Below are 20259 nucleotides of genomic sequence, written 5' to 3'. Positions count from 1 at the left end.
ATGGGAGGAGAAAGGCTTTGATAATAAAATAGGTGTGGGCTAGGGCTGGGCGAGAGACAAAAATCGGATATCTCAATACCTGGACATTGATCTTTCCTCTATATTTTTGGGGTGACTATCGGCGTCATAAGATACCAAGCACTAGTCATTTGGATATTAGGACCAAGCAGGTAGAGGCTGGTCTCGCCCAGCCCTTGTGTCAGTTTGATGGTGACACCTATAATGATAAAGTAAAATTGGATATTTGCTGTTTGTCGTGATGAGGTGTTACTGGTGTTAAAAGGTAGTAAGGCAACATCAAATTAAAAAAAGGTTAATCAGAGGGATGAAAATGACCAACAGGCACAACACAGCGAGAGAAAGAGAGGTATAAACGGGCGCTTTCGCTCCACGCCCCTTTAAGGTGAGAAACGTACATGACGTGATCCCACGTCAGGGCTATTAAATTATCTCAGAACCAACTTTTATATAAACGTATTACTTAAAGTTAATATTATTTCCATTATATCTCGTTCTTTTACACATATATTAATGACTTAATGACGTGACTTAATAAATGGTAATGTCATTCTATTTATCCAACAACCCAAAAAATGTAAATGTATAAGATAATATTCAACTGAAATACTGGTCAATTTATTTACCTTTTTTGATCTAAATCTATGGCCTACGTAGCTGGGTAATATAATGTTCCTATGATTATCTAAGGCAAATGACTATCTATGATTATAGGAGACAGTAAGTGTAATAGAATAAAAATCAATGATTTTTTCTTGTGTTTGTCTGCCACCGGTGCCTATCTTTCTTTCACAGCATGCAACACACACACCCACACCCACACCCACACACACAGTTATGAGGACCTTGACAATTCGAGGAATATGTGCGAAATAATTCTTACGAAACAGCTAGCAGGGTGGAAAATATATATAGAGATTACTCGCAGGCAATAGGGCATAACGGTGGAATGTCAGGGGTTGGTCCTCACAAGTATAGCAATACAAACACCCCCATACATTCATGTTTTGCAGTAGTTATGAGGACATTTCAATTAATTTGTGAGAACCACCATTTCTGCTACAGTGAGAAAGGTGAAAAAAATAATAGTTACCAGCAGGGGCACTTGGGAATAAAGGTGTGAGAGTTGGGCCTCACAAGTATAGCAATACAAACATACACACGCACGCACGCACGGGTTCTCTTTCTTACTCTCACTCTTGTTAGTGCACAAACACATAGCTTTGAAACGTTTAGCGACAATCAGTTGGTCCGGTCCATCTTACGTAATAGAGGAAAACAGTCGGCAAAGGGTTTTGCAATCAGTCGGAGCGTGAAGCGTGATAGAAAACTATGCGCTTAATCATAAAATGATCATGATTCATCTGAGTGGAATTACTTTGGAATGAAAGTATTTGTAGCTCCAAATTCACGCCACTCTAAAAAAAAATAAAAATAATCAAACATACCGTCGGAAAGAAAAAAAAAAAAACAAGGGTTTGACTTTGCCGACGCTGAGGTCCAAGAGGAAAAACGGCAACTATAAAATAATTAAAAAAAAATCATGATTCATATCAATATTTCACGATCGAGCTGCACTCATTTGAACAAGAATAACATGAGGGAAAAAGCCATCATGACTGTTACCTGTAGACACTGTTCCAGTGGCAGCAGTTGCCAAAGCTGCACCAGACTTGGAAGTCAACCAGCCACACACACACACACACACACACACACACACACACACACACACACACACACACACGCGCACGCACACGTTTGTACCCCGTTTGATCGCTGCCATAGCTGCGTTATTTAAGAAAAAAATAACAATAAAAAAATAAATTAAAAAACAAAATGAAGACCTCCCATATTTCCCAGTTGTGAGGTAGATGGGGGAGGGGGTGTAGCTTCTTGAGGTTGAGATTTGGGTGGTGGTGATGGGGCGGGGTTAGTTGGATGAGGTTGCGGGGGTTTCGAGCAGTGAAAAGAAGGGTTTATTTTCAGGATTTCCTCCATCTCTGAATGGCGGGCCCTCGGTGCGCGTGGGGCTCCTCGGGCGAGGAGGAGGAGGAGCCCTCCAGCGGGGACGAGCTGGAGCCCCGCTCCAGCTGCTCCTCCTCCCCCTCCTCCCCCACCGCCTCTTGCGCCCCCGGGGGAGGGCAGAGGCGGGCCCCACCGCCTGGGCCGGGGGCCGAGGTAGAGGCGTGTGGGTCCTGAGAGCCGGCGGCGGTCCCCAGCGTCTTGTGGGGACACTGGGCCACCATGTGCGTAATGCTCTGGCAGTAGTGGCATTTCTTTGGCTGGGGGGGCAGACCACACTCCTTGGCATGATGGTCCAGACCTCCACAGTTGTAACAGCTGCAGGGACAAGACAGAGGAGAACGTAGAGGTTGGTCAATCGTGCATCAACCTACATCATATTGACTACAATAGGAATTATATTGTCAAAACAACATGAAATAACAGTCGGAGAAAGCACTGAAATGTGATTTAAACATCATCTACGCCGTGGAAATGTCCAAATCCTGCACTTGCCACCAACCATCACTAGAGGGCGAAGTGCCACATGATATTGGAAACCGAGTGGCCGCGATACAGGTACAAGAGCAGAGCTTTTCCCTGGAAGGAGTCCAATCATCAGTCGGAAACCTGTCAGTCAACTGAGATTCTTCAGGTCGAGAATTTTTTGTTTTTATTTTTTTTTTAAGTCAGTGTCCATAACAATGGACAGGATAAAACAGATAGAAGTTCACAAAATGCACTAGAATAATCAATGATGAATTGATATAAATAAGGGGAACCACAAATATATTTTTATATGTGTGAATCATCCAGCATAGCTATCCGTGCTCCTCGGTCACGGACCGCCGTGCCCCGTTCCACTAAATAAAACATAAAAAAAACAAAACTAAAAACAGTATGCGGGCAGGGCACGGAGGAACCAGGCACGAGTAGGGATGGGTATTGTTAAGATTTTAACGGTACTACTACTCTTACCAATAACATTTATCTAGGGGGATGGTAGCTCAGGAGGTACAGCTGGTGGTCTAGTAATCTAAAAAGGTTGCTGGTTCGATCCCAGGCTCCTCCTGCTAGCATGCTGTAGTGTCCTTGAGCAAGACACTTAACCCCTAATTGCTCCTGCTGGCTGCGTCCATCGGTGTTTGGATAAAAGCGTCTGCTAAATGTAATGTAGCTTATTGATCCAGTATTTTAACGGTACTCTTATCGATACGCTACTCTTTTCATTTTTTTTTTTTTTTTTTTTAATCAAAAAACTGAAACAAAATTAGGAGCAGAATCAACACTGCTTTATTTTGGAGCAGGGTCTCCTCGTGCCTGTGTGAGCGCCAGGCAGAGGGAGCCGGCCGGAGAGAGAGAGAGAGAGAGAGAGAGAGAGAGAGAGAGAGAGAGAGAGAGAGAGAGAGAGAGCAGCGATGTCTCTTCTGATAATAGCGGAAATGCTTCTTAGATGAATATCTTTATCTTATTAGAAACGGCTTATATAGTCTAAATGATTAGAAAATATTTTTTCTTAATTTCTCCAATACTGTTAACAGTACTGGTAACATCAGAGTTTATCAATACTATGGTCTTTAATAATTTAGCCCTGGGGCCCATTTAATACCGGATCAGTCAACTCTGATTCCACTGACAAAATTCAGAGTCTGGTACAGCCTTAGTACAGAGGACAAAAAAAATTGGGAATGAAGCATAATATCAGGATGTTAGCATGTTTTAGCATTTATTCAATATGTGTTGTTCAGTGCTACATTAAGGATATTATGTTTTTATTTTCTTTGTGGCTCGATGACGGATAGGAGTCAAAGGTAAATAACACATTTTGACACCTCCCTCTCTATCCATCTATTTTATCCAGTGGATATATATCGAATTGTGCCTAATTACTGCCAACTATAAAATGTAATCCACTGCAACCCCCCTGCGTTATTCTACACCAGGGGTGCCCAATATGTCGATTGCGATCGACGGGTAGATCGCAAAGGCAGTGCGGGTAGATCACGCACCATTCAAAAAAAAAAATTTTTTTTTCACCGATCTGACCAACATGTTGAATGAGCTTAATTTAGAGCTGCAAAGGAAAGACAAAACCATGGTCAACATGATCAGTTGAGTTAATGCTTTCAAACGAAAAATGCAACTCCTTTGGGGAACTTTTAAAACCTGGCATCAGAGCTGGAGACCCGAGGGAAGGCGTGTGCGCAACTTGACAGTGAGTGGAACTTACTCACAGAGAAAAAGTACCCAAACATGAGGAAATGTGCTACCTCCTTGACTGCATTATTCGGCTCTACTTATTTATGTGAGTCAGCCTTTTCCCACATGAAGATTATTAAGTCCAAATACCGTTCCACCATGACTGACGATCATTTGGAAGCCTGCTTGAGGCTGGCTACCAGCAGCTACTGTACAGACTATGCAACCCTGGCAGACTCCATTCAATGCAAGTCATCAGAGTAAGGTAGTGACCATAAATGTATTTTATAGTATTGTTCCGTAAAGGTTCATGCAGTGGTGCAAGGTACGGCAACATATATTGTATATATGAAGTATACTCAGTATGCATATATAAATAAATATACTGAGCATTTTTTAATGCAGGTAGATCATTTTGACCTGGTCATTTTAAAAGTAGCTCGCAATTCGAAAAAGTGTAGGCACCCCTGTTCTACACCAATTATACAGTACATCACTGTGCTATATCCATTAGTGCTGACCGATAAATTGTTTTTTCATTATCATCGCATGAACATGCGGGACAAACACATCGCAAAAGATGAAACGCGATGAATAAGAAAAAAACCATTTTACTTACACGCGCCATGCGTTCACTGGTTACGTGGTTGATTACTAGGGGTGCATTTATATTGGAATTTCAGAGCCGACCGCCTGTGCCTGAGTTTACCTAGATGACAGACCTGACGTCACAGAAACATGGTGGCGGTGAACAACTTTCCCTTTGTATACATTTTAAAACACCATCTACCGTTGTTTGGAACTACTCTGTGCTTTTAATGTTATGTTAACACGCCGACCAGACTCTGATGGCAGATTTCCAAGTTCCCATGGAACGCAGCATCACTTCCTGCTGCCTATCGACCTGTTGCGAACTTGGAGCGCTTTCTAATCCACCTGAACCAGAGCACAGGCCTTCACCAACGATGGAACAGAACTGGTGGAATAGATAATGAGAGACACCGCTGTTTCGACCAAAAGGATGCAAAACAGAAAGCGCAAACAAGGACGCCTGCAATCTCACGAAATCCTCCGTCCCTTTCCATATACGGTCACTGACGTAATAGCAACCCCGAGATGAAACTCCCAGCCTGTCCGTTATGATACTAAACTGCGCATGCCTGCTGCGCAAAACTCTGTGCGCCATACCCGGTAGAAGCCCTTTTCTCTGGAACGTCGCAATTAATGACTTAAATAAAAAAGAGTGGATTGGTATTTAAGTTGTTTTTTCTATTTATTAACTGCATGGAGGCTGTTTGGTTGTTATAGCGAGGAAGCAGATGGAGGATTTGGAAGTGGTGGTCTCGCGTAGCGCAGTTGTCCGGTGATTGCACCGGAGTTGCATCTCCAGGTTATTACTTCTATAAATTCTTATACATAATAACATCCTAGCAATGGCTTGATACCACTTTTCCATGCCCGATACAGATACCACAAGCTTAAGTATCTGCCGATACCAATCCGATACCGAGCTTTTTTTCGTCTCTTAAACAACCAAGCTATTCATAATACATTTGTCTGGATACACTTTGTTTAACCTCGTCATCTAAAAAACATCATGCTCAAACTGTGAAACAAATATTCTCCTCCCCTAAAGGAAGAAATTCACAGCCCACCACGAGACACGGTTATGCAGAGTTAGAGTAACTATCTTCCCATTCGGCCTCTGGTCTTCTGGGACCTGAAACTCATACGTCTCTGTGGACGGAACACAGGAGGTGTGAAATCTGCCACTTCCACTGCTGTTCTAAGACGTCTGCTGCTCTCCCGTGTTCCGTGGAGGCGTGTCCGCGGGTTGTGACACATCTCTCTTTTACCTGATAGTTTAGGCAAATGATTCGGATTATACTTTTTTTTTTTCAATATCCAATCTAGTGATTTTGGCCAGTATCCGACTGATGCTGATATCTGATCGGAGCATTCCTATAACATACACAAAATAATTTCATTAAATATAAAGATAAAGACCGATCCAATTTAATATCGGTATCGTCGCCGATCCACGTGCCGATCCACGTGCCGATCCACGTGCCGATCCACGTGCCGATCCATGTGCCGATCCAACTTCCATTCCATAGCTTGCACTGGACCATGAACCCGCCATTTTATTTAGCTAATTTTAATGGTCTTCCTCCTCAAGAATTAAACTCGGCAAATAATTAACCTGTAAAGCGCCACGCAGCTGGAGTTGGGCACAGCAGCCATTCAGCTGTGTTGTAGGGCTGCAGGAACAAAATTTAAATAGAATTTGAATATTAAAAAAAATTAACTATTCAAATGCTGAAATTTCCATTCGACTGCGTATTTCTTTTTATATATAAATAAATAATTGATTATAAATGTTGTACTAACAACAGCGAATCCATTCAGATGTGATGAGCAAAAAAATTCAATATCAAGTTTGTTGCACAGTGAATGCACATTAAAAAAATATATATTCCAGGTAACAATGTGGGAGGTCCGCGTCTCCCTCTCCTCCACTGTTTCACTGTGTGTACAAGGGAAAGGGCGTCTTTGACCAGAACGTCCAGTAATTCCACTGACGTGGTGATGAAAGTGGGAAATAAACACGACCGTCACCGCTGGAATGTCGCAGGGCATTGTTCGAAATACTTTATACAATTTTATTCATCTTTATTCAGCGGACATGTGTTTGGGTGGATGTTAGCAGTCTACCTATTAAAGCATAAAGACATAGGAACTGTATAGCTAGTAGGCACACTTCAATATTTGTTTATTTATCGCAAGTCATATCGTCATCGATAGTATTAAACAATGTTACCGCACATCGCAGATTTTCCTCATATCGTGCAGGCCTAATATCATCCATCCATCTTCTTCGTCTCTTTTCTTGATGGCTCTTCAAACACAAGGCTACCCAGCTTTTCCCTTTACCGTGCGACAGCGACAACCCGCTCGACGTCTTGTCTGTCAGCAAAGTGAAACAATGTACTCATCGGCGGAGCGTCCTCGTTCTACGGGACCGACGTAAACGCCACGGAACAAAACTAAACATCTAAGGTTTTTTGTTTTGGACTAAATCCTTTACATGACCGGAGCAACACGAATGCTGTGGGATGGCTCCCCAGCGGCTTTGTTTTAGAACAATGAGTCGTTTAACACCGACACTGTATCCACATTATCACATGGAGACAGTGTCGTGTCAAATTAGTGGCCAACCGATATGAGTTTTTCAATGGCCGGTGCCGATATTTAGAGAGCAGGGTAGCCCATATATAATGCCGATATTATGATAATTTTTTTTTGAGACAAAATTGCTTAACTTATGAACATTTATTTTACACTTATGTTATTGTCTGCATTGTCTCTGCAGTGCACTTATTTAAAAATAATTTATCAACTAAATAAATGTCCAAAGGTAATCAAAAAACAAATCTTTGGAAAAAACTTGTGAATGAAAAATATACAAATTATAAATAAATTAATAATAATAAACATCATATACATACACAGATACACACACACAAATACACACACACACACACACACACACAACTGTATATATATGACGGAAACTTCAAAATATGACACCAATACATGCGACGACTAACAGCATTTTAATTGTCTTTCCTTGTGAAGCTCAATAAGTGTATAGTACAGGTCTAAATTATATCCATGCAGCTGGGTTTTGAACATATCTGAATACAAGAACCTTGGGAGCTCTGCAAGGCTGCAGATTCTCTTCATAACTGATGCTTGTAGAAAATCAGAAAAAAAAGGAAAAAAGGGCATAGACTTTACAATAACTGGTTAGGTAACAGTTTGGCCAGTAGGGGTCACAGAAGCATAACAGCCGTGGGACCCCGGGGGGCGCTTTGGCTGAGCGTGCTCACAAAGGAGGCAATTACATCACAGGGAAGTAAGTACCTGCCACCTCCCAAAAGCCCACACTACTTTACTGCCATATGTAGAGCATTGGGCTATTGACCTCCAAACTGCATCAATTATCCTCAATAAACTGCATAATCCAACTGTGAAAAACAATCAGGGAGCTTTCCGTCCCAGATTGGGTTTCCCCTCTTTTATGAAGGAAAGGGATTTCACTTTCACACCTCGGATGGCGGGTGGCCGAGGGATGTTTTGGCAACGGAGCGGCAATCTGTGATAAGCTTGGATGTGTGCGCCCTGTGGCGAAATGGCGGTTTCGTACAGAAGCGTTGCCAAGGGAAGGTGATGCCTTCTTCCTATGGAGACCGAACCGGATCGGTATTGTGTACACTCTCCCAGCTGAGCGCCTTCCCAGAGGGGCTACCTTCAGGAGATATGGAGGACATTCTCTTGCACAGCCCACTCTCGGCAGTTTTGTTCCCCCCCCCCCTTTCCTCTCCATACGACTACCTCTGACAGACGCTAAGCAAAGCGCTCTTCAGGATTTGACCGAGCACAAAGCGACTGATTGAGTGACTGCCGCAAGCTGTATTGAAATGCATATAAGCCCGATCCATCCCCCGTCCTAATGCCAAGCCCTAATGTAAAAGCAAACAAATTGTCTTAAAATAGTGCCACGGTGGAAGGCAAAGTACCCTATTCAATACCTTATTATGGTGCGGAATAGCCATGGCAACAGGCATGTAGTCGGGCAGACTGAATAGATAGAATCTATAATCTCTGCAAACTCAGAAATAGCTTGCCTCATAGTCTCTTATACCGTCGGTTCACAGTGTTTTTACCACCTGGAGGCCCCGCAGAAACACCCAGAATTAATTGTGAAATTCTGTTTTGTACATTAACCAGATATACATACAACATTATGACAAGCTGTCGTCACAATGATTTTCTTTACCTCCTTTCCATTCCTAATCCTATTGTTCATGAACCCAGCGTGCTCGTTCTCCCCCCCTCTGGTCACTCACCGGTCTCCCTTTGGTTTGCGTTTCTGGAGCACGACCTTCCCTTTGGGTCTCCTCTCGCTGCCGGCGCAGGGTCCCCCGCCCGGCCCCGTCACCCGCAGGGACTCCAGGCCCTTGGAGGACTTCTTGTAGGTGAACTCAACCTGCTCGCCCTCCTTCAAGCTGCGGAAACCCTCCATCACTAGTTTGCTCTGCGGAAGAAAAGAGCGAAATTAAAGGTTCCGTTTCCATTTCTATTTCAAATAGCATCAGCATCTCTTATTTCCCCAGAGGGTCTCTTTGTCTATTTCAAGCAATATTGCAGCTCAAAAACACAAAGCATAGAGATGCCGATGAGTCTGATTACGACATTTGCCTTATCTAATGTTTTTTACATTACAATTGATTTTAGTTTGACATATTACCTCTTGCAGCGTGCTGTATTAGGAAGATAATTTATATCAGACAAAAGGGCTGAGTGATAATTCAAAACTATCATGTAAGATATACAATACAATTCCTCACACCATGAGGGCTGTAGTATTTAAGGGTTTTGTCCATGAAAACCTGTGGTTCAGGTAGAAATTTGTTACAATTGGCCGTTGTCAAAGAAAGACATTTCACACTCATTCTATTACACTATCAAGCCATAAACAGTGGTGAGCGTGGACGGTGAATGGTAAAATTACTTCATATAAGTGATTTTTGGACCAACGGCCAAGAGTGGCCGTTGGGCAGATGACCAGCTGACCAGCCGGGCAGTGCTGCCGCCACTCTTGGCGGCAGCACTGCCCGGCTGGTCATCTGGACAGAGCGGCCCCTGTGGCTTTAACTCTCCCGTGTTGAGTTCCTACGTCCCGCTTGACGTAGGAACCATCAATCTCATCTGCACTGGTCAGCAAGTATTGATTAGGGTCACTACATTCCGAGGCGGGCGATGATTTATGTCTTGTCAAACGTACGGAAACGGCCTTCAGCGACACAAGGCGTGCACCAACCCCGCGATCCCTTCGATTGCACGCTGAAACTTGGCGAAAAGTCAAAGGCGCGCCCACGCGGCCGCGAAAACCTACAGCGCTACCTGCTGTATATATGAGGCGCTATAAATAAACCAGCAGATTCTGGACAGATGTGTGGGAGCGTTGGAGAGGGGGAGGAGAGAAGCAGGACCGATGCTGAGGACCAATACGCCCTCGGAGGAGAGTGGAAGAGCACGGAACAAAGATGGTTTTCAGCAGCTTCGTTTTCGGCAGCCCTGTTTAAGATCCATAGTTATGCTTTCTTGCCCACTCTGGTTGAAGGAAGAAAGGGTGCAGTACTAGCAGAGGATTTAATGAAGAATCAAAATTCTAACTCATCTAGATAGATAGATAAGTAGAGAAGATATTTATATTTTCTAACCTAGCTCTATTCTCTTAACGCTGGATCAATTGAAAGCAATCTGATGGCATTCACTCAATGATCGTAAAATAGGGCTTTGGTTAAAAAACATTGTATTTCCCCTTCAATACAGAAAAAGGAATATAGCAACGGTGCACATCTTGTAAATAAATGATCTAAAAATCTGCTTGGAAGCAGGGGGTAGATCTCAGTGTAAATCTCAAAGATCTGTAGATCCAAGGAATATACTCAATGGGGCTGAAGAAGGCTTTTTACACACACACACACACACACACACACACACACACACACACACACACACACACACACACACACACACACACACACACACACACACACACACACACACACACACACACACACACACACACACACACACACACACACACCTTGTAAGTAGAGACTGTGGGCAATACTTAATGACTGCAGCTCAACAGCGGAGTTGGTATTCTAATAATGACCACATTTATTTGGGCACAAGCACACTGCACAATATCAATAATGTCAAACAAACAAGGAATGAGTAATGCAGTGAGGTAAAGGCAGATTTATTCATACGTTTAATAAATTCATTTCTATAGCTTGCTTTACATTTTATGTTTTGCATTTCTGTTATTTAATGATATTTTGAATTATTAATGTTTTTCATTTTCTTGTGGAAAAATAATGGAAAGACCAATTTGAGTGCGCGGCACAGTTTTCACTTACATTACATTTTGTTACTGGAAAATCCTGAAAAATCGACTAAATATATATCCAAGTCATTTATTTTCATTCAAAAATTGTTTTGCTCTCAAATGGGAAAATAATTAGCAAAATAGGCCTTCAATATTTATCCATCCAATAACTTCATCCATTTTCCCATTTTTCCATCCATATCATCCAAAAAGAAGATCCATGGGGTAAAAAAAATAAAATAAATCTAAACTTTAAGGTACACTTTTCTAGTATACAAGAAAATTTTATTTAAACCACTTTCAACCGCTCATATTTAGGACATAAAATACTTTGAAGTTCATTTCATTTTTTTTTTAACAAAACACCGTAAAAACAAAAATCTATTTTTCCTAAACAAAATCCCAATTAATTTGTTTTTGTTATTTGGGTTTATAATTTGCTTTACGAAGAAAAACAAACTATAATTATGCACAAACATAAACAATAAATAACAGGAACGAGATGGGATTTATGTTCCAAGTCTCTGATATTTATGTTGGGTTATCAATGTTATCCAAGTATCTTTTAATTTATTTCCTTTTAAGATATCTTTGAATATAATTTGAAAAATTCTTAATGTTACAAAACATGACAAAAAAAAACCAGACAGGTCTCCAAACTGTTTTAATTAAGTTGATCTTTACAATTTCAACCATTTACAAGAAATGGTCAAATGAATAAGCGTTACCTGATAACAGCAGTATATATTACTATCATTGACACACACACACACACACACACACACACACACACACACACACACACACACACACACACACACACACACACACACACACACACACACACACACACACACACACACACACACTTTAGCAATAATAGAGAGAGGTTGTCATTTGAAGTTAAATTTGAAGTTCGTTTGTACAGTTTTTCGTTATTTTTCTCAACTTATATTAAGCCATGAAATATATTACGCTGACCAATTTGATTAAATGAGCAAAGTCCTTCAAATCCAATCCCTGCCTCAAGTCCAAAAAAGTCTCTCTACAAGGTGAACGACAAAGTTAAACATCTACTCCCATGCCATCAATACCCACAATGCACCGTGAAGAAACTACACATCTCCCTTCAGAATTTATCACTATCGTCATTCCCGCTTTTACCCTTCAGGCATCGCTTCTTGGATGAGTTTGATGGAAGGGTGGATTTAAAATTCTGGTGGTGCTCAACACACACACGCACGCACGCACACGCGCACACACACACACACACACACACACACACACACACACCAGAACCTGTAACCCAAGCCCCCTCCTTCTCGAGTGACCCGACGGGTGTCCTGACCGGTTTCAGTTTACGCACAAAGGTCAGGAAAGGGCAGAGCCAGGAAGAAAGAATGAGAGAGAGGGAGAGATCACAAAATGGAGGAGGGGCCTGAAGCAGGGTGGGGGATAGGGGGCCATGGAAATGCCTCCAGTGCATTCTGTTCAGCTCCAATGGAGGAGCAACTCCTGATCAGCGTTCGAACAGGGAGGGGAGGGGCGTGTGTGTGTGATGGTGTGTGGGGTGGGGGAGTCGGGACCGGGAACAAAACCCCCATTTGATCAGGAGCCCTCTCAGGTCAGAGGCAGAAATCCGGGGGTCAGCGGTAGAACCACCCAGATCACCCACCATCCCCTACTCCAATCCACGCCCGGAGGAGGACCGCACCACCACCAACCCCCACCCCCCAACCGTACCACCCACCCACAGACCCTTGTCAAAGATGGAAGTTCAGAGCTCATTTGAAGAAAGAAAATAAAAATAAAAAATAACGAATCAAACAGAACGACTCAAAGTGCGGAAGGAAACGGTTTCTTTCTAAAATTGCTTCGCTGCATAAACCTGTCACAATGTAAGAGATCAGCCGCCTCCGGGCGTTCGGTTCCTCTACACGGGGTGCTTGATATCGAAATCTGATGCTTTTATGTCATCGACCGAACCGCATCAACATCATCTGGTATTATTCATAGTTAATTCATTAAGTCAATGAGTTCAAAATACAAACAAATGGTTTTACATTGAGAGTCAATGTGTCATGTAATTCCCATTATTATCGTCAATGGGGATAATATTAAGAAGTTACTTTTAGACTTTTTTTTTTTTTGCAGTATTGGAGCATTACCCCTAGAATTGATACTGGAAATAGTATCTTCAGGGATCCGTATTGAGAACTCAATTTGAGCTATATCTAGAAATACGCGGCGTTTGTGTGTGTGTGTGTGTGTTATAAATCTATGTGTGTGTGCATGTGCACTGATCGATGCAGCCACTGACATCCTGGATGGAAATAGCTCTCCTTTTCATCGGCTGGGCCCCAGTCGTCACCGGGCCCCCTGGCCAATCGATACAGGAAGCAACGTAATGCCAGGGAAACGGGAAAAGCAAAAAGAATACCCTCACGGTCACCCATCCCCCCAACCCCTCCTGGCGTATCCACGGTGACGGGGGAAGGGCTCATTATGGGATGCTCTTCAATCGAGGCTATAGCCTACACAGAGCTGGAGGGTGGACGGTTAATGTGTGTGTGTGTGGATTTAAGTGTGCGTGTGGTGAGTGAGGGTGGGTATGATGGGTTGGATGAATGGTGTATGCACCGCATGTGGCTTGGTGCCATTAAAGAGATTCATTTTTATATTTCTTAACGTACAGGAAATGCGAGGTGGACCGAGGCCCAGGAACAGAACTTCTGTGCAGAGTCAAACCCTAATCCAACAGCACGGAAGCATGTAAAAACCCAACAAGGGTAAGAAGCTGCTGCTGGAAGCACAGGGAAGAAACGCCACACACACACACACACACACACACACACACACACAGACAGACACGTCGAGGAAAGCCGCTGACACCCCTCGGCCCTCCTTACACGTTGTCATTAACGGCCCTGACTGTTGACCCTCCAAAACCATCATCAAGCACTAAACCCACACCCTCCCACACGCTCTAACCGCCCCAAATTAACAACATCCCAACCAGGGTCTTGGAGATTATGACTGGGCCGAATATTTGATGTGGAGAGTGTATAAATGAAAACACTGGGTTAGGCCCCGGCGGACGGAAGGGTCTCCTTACCAAACTGGACATTACATTTAAAAACATAGAATTTTGATATAATTAAACAGAATTGCACAAACTGACAATTGTTTTTGGGTGTTTTCGCAGCAGGAAAAATATTCCCAGCAAATATATAAAGACATATATTAATAAATAACTTCTTCAAAGCGTCAGGAACATAAAAACAAAACAACAAAAAAAAAAAAATAGTAATAAAACACATTTCCATCCTATTTATTTCATTATAATGAGCTCCCAAAAATACAAATCAAAAGTCTCCATTTTAACTGCTAAACAGATCTTAAGGATTAAATGAAGAGTTGACAAACTATTTATTTCACTCCTATCACCTAACGGTTTAACCGTTTTTTGGGGTGGGTTTTCAGTATTTTTCAACCTGTGTTTGAGAGGAAATGACATTCTGAAAGCAATTTCCACATGTTCCTTGTTTCATTTTTTAACTAGTCTTTTGGGTTAATGGCATTCCAACCAAATAAAAAAACCAACTGATAAATAAATGAACAAGTTCTTACATATATATTTTTCCCCCCCAAAGAGAACAACAGAGTAATACAGAACAAGCAGTTTAAACATTTTTTACTTTTACATTTTTAAACAATATACATAACGCTCAGCGGTTCTGCTGTCCCTCCCAGTGGGTGTTTCCTGGTGGGTTGCACCACGTCTCCCCAATTACCAATCATCTCAGCCGCACGGAGCCAGCGCCTCTGAAGGAAGTCACATGACCCATTCTTTCTTCTTCTTTTGCATTTCTTGATGTGCAGATGGGGGAGGGGGAGGGGACAAGGGAGGGAGGGAGGATAGTGTGGCGGTGGGGGAGACAAAGCCTGATACTGGCTATCTGCAGGCAGGACTGGGTGGGGCCTGCATGCCAAACGGTGACACGGACCAGAGGTTAATCTCACTGGGGGCCCACTTTAACCCCACACGCAAAAACACACACACACACACAAAATAAAAACGGAAAAAATTAATTAAAATAAAAAATATATCTTATTTAAGGTGTATGTGCATGGCAGAAACACACACACACACACACACACACACACACACACACACACTCACACTCACACTCACACTCACTTCGGACGAACAGCAGCAGCAAACTGTTCAACATTTCAAACTGATTACCGACAAAGGGGCAGGCAGCGCCCCCATACGCCACCGCCCCATACGCCCCCCCCACACACACACACACACCCCCAACCCTCCTGCCTTTTTGTCTTTAAAGAAATTCCTCTTTTTTAAAGAACGCCTGAGGGGGGAATCCCCCCACATCCATCTCCGAGCAAAAAAAAAGAAAAAAAAAAAAAAGAATCTAAAAACTCAACAGACACACGTCCAGGTCGAGGGGAAAGACAAGAAGAGGAAGAGAAAAGAAAATAAAAAGACAGATAAACACAGTTGTAAGGGAGTGTGTGTGTGTGCGTAGGGGGGAGGAAAAGTTTAATTACTCCCCCACCCGATCATTGAGACGAGCTTTCGAGGGGAAAAGGGGGGAGGAATTCCTCATTGCTCGCCCACCCCTCGCTCGACCGTTACGCTCACTTTCTCACCGCCCACCCCCCAAACCCCCCACTGGCCTGTCCATCTCACCACTCTCTCTTCCTGTCACTCGGCCGTGTTTTCCTCCACTCCCACTTCACTGCCACCCACCCATTGCCCTCTTCCCCCGTCACGTCCCTCTCTCCCAGGTTAACACCCCCCCCCCCCCCCCCCTTCAGGTCCCTATGGTCCTCACCGCCCCCCCATCCACCTTAAAAATATATCTATATTCTTTATATTTCACCGGAATCAACAACTTATCATTGACGTTTCCCATAATGGTAATATAAATATAATAGTATATCATCGTAATATCATATAATAATATTAATTTACAAGTAATGTAGTATAATAACATAATAGTAATATTCTTTCTAATTCATGGGAATCGACAACTAATCTCATACTAATCTCAAAGACTGACATTTCTCATATTAGTTATAATATAATAGCATATCAGTAATATAATAGTAATATATTATAATGACAATATAATGGCAATACAGCATAATAATAATTATATAGAAGTATAGTATAATAATAGAAGAAAGATTAGCTTATTAGGACTGTTTGGGAAATTAAGCCCCAAAAATAAGCGTCAAAAATATAAATAACAAAATAGAGAAATTATTTTGATTTAGATTTACGCTGAACAAAGAAATCCAAATTCGATGTATAAGACAACAAAACAACCGCCATAGATGTAAGAAAAGGTTGAAATGCATTTTTTCCAAGTGAGTTTGATCAATCATAGGCCATTGTGTTTTTATCAATCAATAAATAAATAAATGAATAAATACAACAACACTAGCTGCCATTTGGCACATTCAAAGGTGGAGGCCGGCATCAGAAGGAAAGAACATGTAAAATATACAATGATGAGAGGATGTGAATGGGTCTCGGAGTGAGGTGAGATGTGTGTACGTGTGTGTGCATAAATAACCGTATAGTGCTATATATTATTACCACCCTGAAGGAATATAGTGTGTTTTATTGCATTATTGAAGACTTGGATGCTTGTTTTGATAATAAATAACAAATGAATACCCCTGTTAAACCAACAGGCGAACATTTCCTACATTAACACTTCATGTGACGCAGTGCGTGTTGTGTGAAAGCCCTATCATGTATTTATGGGGGGAAAAAAAAAAAAATGTATCAACGACGCTGAGGTATCCCATGTTTGAACAGACTGAGGTGGAGCGTATTTAAGTTTGTTCATTTTTCCTGTAATCTTGTTTTGATGTATTTCTGCATATATTGATCACTATGTGATTTTTTTTTTTTTATTTTATTATTTTTTATGTGATGTGTTGCTATACAAATAAAATGTATGATTATAATAATGTTAGCTCCACTAATCATTGCATGTTCTTTCAACCTACCATATTCTATGAATGTATATGTATAATAGACAGAATTAAAATTTGTCATTGTGCGTACAGTGCTGGATGCCGCCTGCTCCTCTAACAATCCTATTTATGGCATCACATCGCAAAATAAAAGCAACATTCGCTGACAGCGACAACAAAGAGTCACCCATCCATCTATCTCTACATGATCCCAGCTATCATCATTTATAGAAACCTGCGCAGTATTCCAACTGTGGAAACATATCTCATTCCTTGAAGCCTGTGTGTCATCAATACATTGCTTGTGATGCAATTGAAAAATTAAGTTGCAATGGCGGAACGGTGCCAGTGTGGGCTTGTTTCCTATATCTGCTGTTTTTCTCTTCTATACATCTTATCAATGGGAGAGGATCCAACCAAAGTTGAAGGCTGAGAGGGAAAAGTAAAAAACGCATTATATAACTCCATATAGGCTACAACACAATGGCAAGGCCCGATGGAATCAAGGTCAGTATGTTGTTTAAACATCTCTAGAAGGGAAAGTGCTGAATGACGCATGTTTGTTACCGCAGAGCTTTTTCAATGTTACCCACCACTCGAGCTGTTTTACCTTTATAAGTGAAAGGTTTGCTTACTGGTGTGTACGGGTGTATACGGGTGTGTGTTTATATTGTTTTTATTTAACAAAGAACAAGGCATTCAGATGGAAGGATGTTTTTTTTTTTTTTTTTAAAGAAACAGGGTTGAACCCCAAGCATAACAAGATGCAATGGATGAGATGCAGCAGTGACGCGCTCAACATAGCATCATTTACAGAATGTCATTTAATTACTGTATATTGACGCCAAATTGAGGCGGGTGGCCAGCTGAATTTTTATATATAAATTCTATGGTCTATTAAATTCAAAACATATTGCAGAAATAACTTCCCATAGCTGAAAAACATTATCCAGCTCTACTAATGCTACTTATTGCTATACAGCGGGATATGACTGTGATATACAGTTGGCTTGATAGTACTGACAAATTGCGCTAAATGACATTTTCTTTGTATGTTCTACGTAATTTATTTATTTATATATATATATATATATATATATATATATATATATATATATATCAGTTCTACTGTATACTTTGATTTAAAATATATTCCTTGGAAATTACTCATTCTAGCTCTCTATATTCTAATATAACCCATATCGTCTTCCGCTCTCACCTAGATCTCTAAAAAGCACTTTATGGAAATAATTAAAATAATAACAGCCATTGTACATAGCACTCATAAACATGGCTACTGCACTGAATAAATGACCATGCACGACAACCCACAACGCGGTGTGTGCAAGACACCTTCTCAACGGCTCCAACACAACCCAACACAAACCCATCGCCGTCAACATCTACGAGTCCAACCAAACACCCGCCGGAGGCCCCGAGGTGGAGCTCCTCGGCACTTCAGCCTCCCGGTCCCACTCACACTTCATGACTCACGAGGAGTGTGCACTCGTTTTTCCACTCTCTTGCGTGCTTTTGCATGTGAGCTGGCTGGACACATCAACCCGAAGCAGACCCTGCGGGGCCCATGAGGCTCTGAGGGCGTGAGGGAGGGGGAAGTGGGGGGGGGCATGTCCCTTTTAGGGAAGAGCAAAAACAACATTCACTAAAAAGTGGGAATAGTGTTGATTCTCATAAAATATATATATAAAATAGTAACTACAACCAATCAAGTGATCCCCAGGAAGGAAAGGAAGGGTCCACCAGATGAACCATGGAGGTGACCCACAGTTCAACCCCTGGGATCACGGCTGTGCAAAAGCCACCTCCTTCTCAAAACAAAACAACAACGAGGTGTTATGGGGACTCACTTGGTGGACGAACACGTCGAGGGGAGGCTCCACGGGGCTGCCGTCGCTGCTGCTCATGGAGATGAAGCCGAAGCCCATCCGCACGTTGAACCACTTGCAGAAGCCCGCTCCTGACAGGGTCTGGGGCCGGGCCCGCTGCTGCTGCTGCTGCTGTTGCTGCTGCTCCTCCCCCGGCCCCGGCCCCGGCCCCGGCCCGGCCAAGGCGGACTTGGCGGGGTCCACGCCGCCACCTTTCCCCTTACCCGCCCCTCCTGGATGAAGGGGGCAAACACAAAAATAATAATAAAGAATTACGTTTGGAAGCAAACTAGTCGGAGGAAGAGTTTGCAGAGGGTGGGAATCCCCCACGCCACTCGGGAAACACGCCCAGGTCCTACTTTTAATATTGTTTTCGCGGTGGCTTCACGGGGTCTGATAGCGCGTGGTTTGGACTTTCTAGAAAGAAAAAAAAAATATAATAATAATAATAATAATAATAATCGCCACCTGAACCTTTAAAAGTTGGAGGCCACCACCACCCGCAACCACGCTGACTGGTGGTGGTGGGGTTTTGTTTTTTTGTTTTTCCTCATGGGGGCACCCGCCGTGCCGCGTAGCGGCGTGGGTTTGGGGAGGAGGACCGTGGACCGTGGGGTCCGACAAGGGCAGGTGTACGCACGGTACCCGCACACGGTTCCGACGATCGGAACAAGCCTCCCATGCGGCAGAACAGAGTTGGTTGTAGTGACTATTCTCCGTGGAGGGTGGAGGCGGGGGCGGCGCGACGCGGTTTTTTTTTTTTTTTTTCTCCACGTTTTTCCCCCCACGTCCATTAGCATTAATACGGTAGTTCGGTCAGACGATTTGGATTTTTTTTTTGTTGTTTGTTGAAATAGAGGAAAATACATTAAAAAAAATATATATAATAAGAAGAAGAAACTAGCAGCGAGCGGAGAAGAGGGGAAAAAAAAACCCGAAAACTAACAGCAGAGGAGGAGAGAGGGGAGAAGAAAAAAGACAGATAAACCCCCCCCCCCCCCCCCAAAAAAAATAAAAAAATAATAATAATTGCGGAATAACCTTCGGCCATGTTTCCCCGCGGACCCTCTGCGCCCAAGTTGCGATAGAGAAGCTTCCTCTGCCAACGCGGTCACCATTAATCCGACATCCTCGATCCCATCGCCGCGGAATTGAGCTCGCATGGTACAGTGT

At 42.6% G+C, this 20259-nt stretch overlaps 1 protein-coding gene across 1 annotated transcript in view; it reads right to left on the bottom strand.

Moving 5' to 3' along the window:
- Window positions 1-2000: 2000 nt before the first annotated feature.
- Window positions 2001-20259, bottom strand: part of lin28b (lin-28 homolog B (C. elegans)) — a gene marked incomplete at both ends in the record, with an annotated part of 22945 nt that continues 4686 nt past the window's right edge. Inside the window, 3 exons of the mRNA XM_080023249.1 lie at window positions 2001-2358; window positions 9132-9319; window positions 19069-19319. Coding sequence (XP_079879375.1) covers window positions 2001-2358; window positions 9132-9319; window positions 19069-19319 — 797 coding nt within the window. The remainder of the gene's footprint in view (window positions 2359-9131; window positions 9320-19068; window positions 19320-20259) is intronic.

Source organism: Zeus faber, assembly GCF_960531495.2.
Source record: "Zeus faber genome assembly, chromosome: 2".
NCBI classification, from domain to species: domain Eukaryota; kingdom Metazoa; phylum Chordata; class Actinopteri; order Zeiformes; family Zeidae; genus Zeus; species Zeus faber.
This window is presented reverse-complemented; position numbering and strand designations above follow the sequence as displayed.